Genomic DNA, 6671 nt, shown 5'->3' with positions numbered 1-6671 from the left:
TTGGGCCACTCCACACGTTAGTGTTTCCCAGCTCGATATAGAGTCCTGATACCTAACACGCTGCCTTCTGTTTGACACAAAACTACAGAGCCAGGGGATCAGTGAGGGTCTTGTGCCCATGGATATAAGTTTGTTAATGGCAGTGGTGTGACAGACTCTATCGAATGCTTTCGAAAAGTCAGTTAGTATTAATGTGCCAACAGTGCTTTTCCTCTCAGCTCCCTCATAGAAGAAATTTAGGAGGTCTATAAGACAATGAGTCGTTGAGCAACGCTTCATGTTACCAAACTGCTTTATGTCTACGTTTGGGAAGATGTCCGAAAAAATCCATGTGCTGATAAAACCCTCACAGATCTTGGCAAACTGTGCGGTCAGTGAGATTGGCCGGATCTTGTTCAAGTCCGCTGGGTATTCCTTAGGCACTGGGATTACTGTGGCATCACGCCACACTTCAGGGACCCTGCCCTCTCTCAATGAAGTGGTGTATACATCGGTACATGTAGGACAAAACAGGTAAGTTAAGTGCGGATAAAAAGAAGTTACATGGAGAGAAGAAGCATGCACAGATTGTTCTGACCACGTCCCACACAGAACCAGAAAGGCAAATGGTAGACGGGGACGAAACCATTTTATCGTGATCAAGAACTTACCGTCACAGTTTTTCCATTTGCCAGGCTGGTAGACCTCAGTTAAAGAACACCAGGGACGGTTATGGCTGACGGTGGTACAGGAATTGTAGGTTTTTCCTTTGTACATAAATGGAAAATGGCACCCCGAGCCTGAAAAAATAAGAATTTGAGTCAAAGGCATGAGGAGGGCAACTGTTCTGTTCCTGTACCTAAAACTATACCAACACGCAGATCTAATCTTCGCATCCAGGCTAGAAATGGTCTGAACACACCCGACAGTGGAAGCTCTTCTTGCGTACCATCTCCCGGATTTTCTCCGAAGTTAGTTCATTTACAAGATTGTTCCTCATGCTGACCAACCCACCTGTGTAGCCTCTCGTGGAAACATGTAGAAGCTTATGCTTCGGTCCCAATTGAAAAAAAGGGCCCTGCCGGATAGTTGCCGGGCTGTTTTATGGTACTTTCGGGCGTGACCCCTACGTGGCCCCACGGGACACCTTGCGGCTACCGGGCTATTTTTGGGCCCGGCGGGGACCTGAGAAGACTTTAATTCTGACTTAAAATCTACCCGGGCCCCGCTGACAAATAGACGCCGTGACATCACCGTGAGAACACCGACAAGTACCCCTCCGGTTGCCGGCAGTCCACCGGGACACATTTGTTACGTCACAGACCAGATGAACAGAATAAAGGTGTGTACTTCGTAAACTCGGGTAAAATGTGTGACGTTACAGATCAAATGATCACAACAAAAGCGTGAATTCTGCATTACGTATAGGTCAGTACAAGACATCGTCAGAGAATCTGCCGGGTACCTGCCGGGTGCCTGCCGGAGACCGACCAAAGAGGGTGGCAAAATTTTTAACAAAATGCCACTGTAGGAAACTTGTGACCACGACAGCCGGTGCCCTCCCGATTCCTGAGCCCGACCGGGCCGGCCGGGGCTACATCCCCGACGGGCACCGGCGCGATTGGGACCGAAGCTAAAGCGCTCCTCTTGGTGGGGGTAAGATAGTATCAAATTGGCCAGTCTGTAACCATTACAGATTAGCAGGACCATACCAACAGCCACAACTACGTACTGACAGATTAAAAAAGACACGAGCTCTAAATCTAACTAGAGCTCAGAGGTCTCATGTCTTCGTCAGACCTTTTTTGTTTGTGTAATATGATCGTTTGTATGTTTATATATTTTAGATTTAATTGATTTTAGTTGTAAACGTTGCTGATATATTTTAGAATGTAGTTGATGTGAATGGTGTTCGGGACCGTTTGGTTTGAATTGAATTGTGGGACGTTCAATTTGTAAGTGTTATATGTGTGGTGGTTCAGGTTGCTTGTGTGAACCGTGCCTTACAGTTAATATGTTTCACGTGTGTTTTGTTAACTGTCAAATTTTGTGTTGGAGTTAGCTAATGTTATCATCATTGCAATAGAACTGTTATGTGGCATGAACATCATACATTATCCGACAACGCTTAACGGCAAGCCGGTCAGTAACACTTTGCGGTAAATTGGCACGCATTTTTTTCGAACTCCACAACATTTAGTATCTAATATGTTGGTGAGAACGACTAATCGCTAACTACATTAATAACAAGTTTACACCTAGTGTTCCCCACCCGGCCTGATCCCCAAATGTGTCTACGAAAGCGCCTACGCAGGGGCGCATACGGGCGCCAGGCGCCGAAGCGCGAGCAATTAAGATTCGGTCTCAATCGCGCCGGTGCCCGTCGGGGATGTAGCCCCGGCCGGCCCGGTCGGGCTCAGGAGTCGGGCGGGCATCAGCTGTCGTGGTCAAAATTAAAAGTTTCATTCAGTGGCATTTTGTTACAAATTTTGTCACCCTCTTTGGTCGGTCTCCGGCAGGCACCCGGCAGGTACCCGGCAGATTCTCTGACGATGGCTTGTACTGACCTATACGTAATGCAGAATTTACGCCTTTGTTGTGATTCTTTGATTTGTGACGTCACGTATTTTACCCGGGTTTACGAAGTACACACCTATATTCTGTTCATCTGGTCTGTGACGTAACAAATGTGTCCCGGTGGACTGCCGGCAACCGGAGGGGTACCTGTCGGTGTTCTCACGATGAGGTCACGGCGTCTTTTTTCAGCGGGGCCCGGGTAGAATTCAAGTCAGAATAAAATTTTTCTCGGATCCCCGCCAGGCCCCAAAAAATAGCAAGGTAGCCGCAGGGTGTCCCGCGGGGCCACGTGCGGGTCACGCCCGAAAGTGCCAAAAGACAGCCCGGGGACTATCCGGCAGGGGCCCTTTTTTCAATTGGGACCGAAGCAAAGCGGTTCCGGGAACATGCACCCCCGGGAAATTTGGATTTGTTTAACCTTCCATAACGCATTGTCCTACATTTTGCGACGCAAAGTAACTCCGAAAACTTGACGTTTCACTATTTGTACGCAAAACATACTACAGGAAAACGCATCTAATGTAAGAAAAGGAAAAAAATAACCACATACCGTATAGTTGAGGTCTCGACACCGAGAAATCCAAGGAACCTACACCATTCAAGAAATACTGTTGAGAACTGTAAACTAGCTCATCGAACACACAACACTTACATATAGCACAAATAAACGAGGCTTACCTATAACCAACCAATAGAAGAATAAAGCGGCTTTTAAAAAACGCCTCAGCGACGTGATTCTCTTTTAATGTGTGGTAATCATGTTGTCTACTTTGATTATTGTTGATGGAGATGCTTGTTTATGTATGTGAGCCAGTCATTCTCACAAGAATTTGATAATAAACATGTTCTTAACTTGAGAGATAAGGCTATTCTAGCATTTCCTCATAAATTATGCAAATTAGGACCTGATTGAATAAATTTTGTTTAGTGATATTCAACTTCACTGAACTCAAAATGTGGCAAGTACATGTGTACTACATTCCCAGCAATACCACTACAAAATTGTATAGTTTTTATTGATTATGCAAACCAGGTCTTCATTTACATAATCAATATCTGTCAAAGATCTTGTCGTTCTCAATTACATATGTCCCAAGTATTTCATAGCCCTAATATTGAACACAGCAGATTTATAACATTTCTTCATTAATTATGTAAATAAGATCCTGATTTGCATAATTGTAACTCAAATAATGTCAAGCATCACTTAAGCTACCTACATACATGTACCAGAAATCATGACGAGCCGTCGACCGTTTTTTTAGTTATCCTCTCTTGAATATGTTTTTAACAAACTGCCTTGCACTTCCAGAACAGGCTGCTAGGGGGCCTTAACTCACGTGACTTCTTTCCAAGCACAAGAGCTACCTACCGTCCAAAATTCATGACCCTAGCATTTCCAGATCGCGAGATATCAAGACCAAAAATTCCGCTGCAGTACCAAGTGAAGCCACTAGGGGGCCAAAAAAGATCATCATTTCTACATGTAGTCACGCCCTACGGACCCACCAAGTATGAAACCCATCTATCTAGCCGTTCTTGAGTTGTCTTGTGACAAAATGCATTCGTGGAATTCTTAGAATATTTTCAACTCATTCGAGGCACTATACCAACGGCTCCGCCCCGGAGGCGTCGCCAAAAAATCTTTGACCATTCGATAAAAAATAGACCTTTGAGCATTGTGGGGGGTACGGTTAAGTGCCGACCCTGCTCTCAGCCTACTCCAACCATCATGGGTCACTTCGAGTAGAGTTCGTAAGGCCAAACTTGGCTTTGTGTGACAGTTAAAAGTAATCTTTCCGACTCTAACCATTCGTAGCACTGCCCGCAACAAATGACTGGTTTGACGTTGGGGACTGTGTAGGCTGGGTGCCAAACAGTTGTTACGAAAAATATGGGAACATTTTTATCATACCCAGGTGCTAAATCTGGGATTGGAGTTTCTGGCTTCCCCCAGTCGAATGGAGTATTATGTCGAGTCGGGGCAAGGTCGGGGTCTAGCATCCAGGCTAGGCAGTGTTAGGTTAGTGTGAAACTTTAAAACGACAGTATTGTAGGAAAATTAAAGCAGGATTTTTTAGCGTTTCCCTATAAATTACGAGAATCTACGACTACGGGCCCAGCTGCAGGTACAGTTAAAATGCATAGTTAAAACACAAACCTCTCCGAAAACACGTCTCCCGTGCTGCGGCGATCTGTTCTTGAGTCATGGCGAAGTCGTACAGCTGGAGACAGGCCATACGGCCAGCGAAGTACCGATCGTCTCCGTCCTTCACCGCCACCCGGACCGGGTTCTGAGTTGCGACAGACGGGACCCCGACCTGCACCTGTGCGACCGCTTGACCGTTGTTCCAGAGGATTGCAACCCCTGTGGCACTATTGTAGGTTCCGCCCACGTAGTTCCAAGCGTTCTGCTGCAGCACATTCGCACTGACCCCCTCTGACATATGTCCATCTCGTCTGACCGTCCTGCAATAGACAGATAATGTGCTATAATTTTGCAATTTTAAACCGTGAAGAGAGGAGAAGAAAAGCAAACATGTACATAGATCATTGCATCATGACAACTCATATGTAAAAGGAAGATTGTGAATGTATCGAATTGAAATGTATCGAATTGACTTGTTGGTTGGTATCTCCCCTCATCGCTCCTGCCCTCAAGATACATAAGCAAACTATAATAGACTGGATACAAAAAGGCTATGAGACTGCCTTTACCTATTAAAGGCAGTCTCATTGCCTTTTTGAGGCCGTAGGTTCAGTGTGCCTAAAATCCTCTGTCCAGGGCACTGGGTCAAAGTCTAGCCAAACCCACTCTCCAAATCGCCTTTTACCTCCCCAACCGAAGTCAGGTACCTACTGTTACATAAAGTTAGTGCATTGACAAAGGGTACAGAATAGAAGACATGGCAGGATTCACAGAGAGGACTTTAGAGTTTTAGGCCAAACACCTTGCCGTTACGCCACAAGGCCACACCAGACTGGATACCGGGCTATAAACTTACCTCATGAACAAGTTCTGTGGAGTTGTTTGCCAAAAATGTACCGACCACCGGGGGACAGCCCACCGATTCCAGCCCCTATTGGAATATATGGAAAACATCTAAGAACTGAGCTGTCAACAAAATGACCTACTTGAGTGTTCAACTATTGCAAACACATATTGACAGGGTAGTCCAACTTCCAAATTGTCCATTTAGTCCAAAAATGTCACTTTTTGACCAGCGATACATAGCACGGCAAATGCAAACACTGGCAACATGACCTCTGACCCCCCTGAAGACCACCAAAAGACAAGAAGATGGGATTAGTTTTAGAGCCTACCAAGCAGCCAAAACAACACTAACAGCCAGTTTTTTCAAGTTAATAGAAATAGAAATAACTCTCCAGCTGGAAAATGCCAGCATTTACCCGCTCATACCAAGAAAAAGGCTGTTTTCAGTTGGTTTGGCTGCACTCAATCAAAGGGGTCTCAGACTGGGCCCTGTGGGCATGCGCCAAATAGTGACCTTTGCCCACCATTGACCGACGTAGTCGAAGATTGGCCCGGCCTGACCTGTAGGATATATGTGGGCCAGTATGGTGTAGGAGTACCGCACATCCAGCTTGCCGTTGTTGGGAATGTCTATGTAAGAATTTGCAGTCCCCGAAAACAGAAAAGCGCCGTCAGGGTCTCCGTTTGGACCAGGGGCTAACTGGGTTCCTCTTGCTACCCCGTCATTTCCGTTTCCCGTTTTGTCTGACGCTCCGTACTGTGAGTTTAATGGCCACAAACCGACTGCATCAGCTGAAGAAAACATACAGAGAGAACTTTATTGACACCACAAAAGTACAGGGACTTTCGTAAGGTCTAAGACTGCATGTAGATATACAGACAAATACATGGGTACAACGAAATTAACTTACGTACAAAACAATAGATGAGTCAACTAATACTACTTGTTCTAAGGTCTAAACATTCTTTGATATATTTACCTATTTGTACACAGTAAGGGTTATTAACTTCTGTTGCGGCCATTTTGTCATTTTGCCCTCACCATCCCCATTTTCACGGGGTGTCACGTGCTAATTAACGAATATAAAAATTTGAATTTTTGTGTGCAGTGATGTAAGAC

At 45.4% G+C, this 6671-nt stretch overlaps 2 protein-coding genes across 2 annotated transcripts in view; both read right to left on the bottom strand.

The window, feature by feature from the left end:
* LOC109473274 (snaclec agkisacutacin subunit A-like) overlaps window positions 1–748 on the bottom strand; it is a 3343-nt gene extending 2595 nt beyond the window's left edge. The window contains exon 1 of the mRNA XM_019773150.1: window positions 651–748. The gene's annotated coding sequence lies outside the window, so the exon portion shown is untranslated. The remainder of the gene's footprint in view (window positions 1–650) is intronic.
* A 3943-nt stretch (window positions 749–4691) lies between these two features.
* LOC109473260 lies at window positions 4692–6366 on the bottom strand (the record flags this gene model as incomplete). Its single annotated transcript, XM_019773137.1, has 3 exons — window positions 4692–5025; window positions 5562–5636; window positions 6076–6366. Coding segments are annotated over 3 exons (700 nt in total), but the record flags the coding sequence as incomplete, so codon positions are not given.
* Between the last annotated feature and the right edge of the window lie 305 nt (window positions 6367–6671).

This window comes from Branchiostoma belcheri, unplaced genomic scaffold (genome assembly GCF_001625305.1).
Source record: "Branchiostoma belcheri isolate BF01 breed outbred unplaced genomic scaffold, Haploidv18h27 scaffold299, whole genome shotgun sequence".
NCBI classification, from domain to species: Eukaryota; Metazoa; Chordata; class Leptocardii; order Amphioxiformes; family Branchiostomatidae; genus Branchiostoma; species Branchiostoma belcheri.
This window is presented reverse-complemented; position numbering and strand designations above follow the sequence as displayed.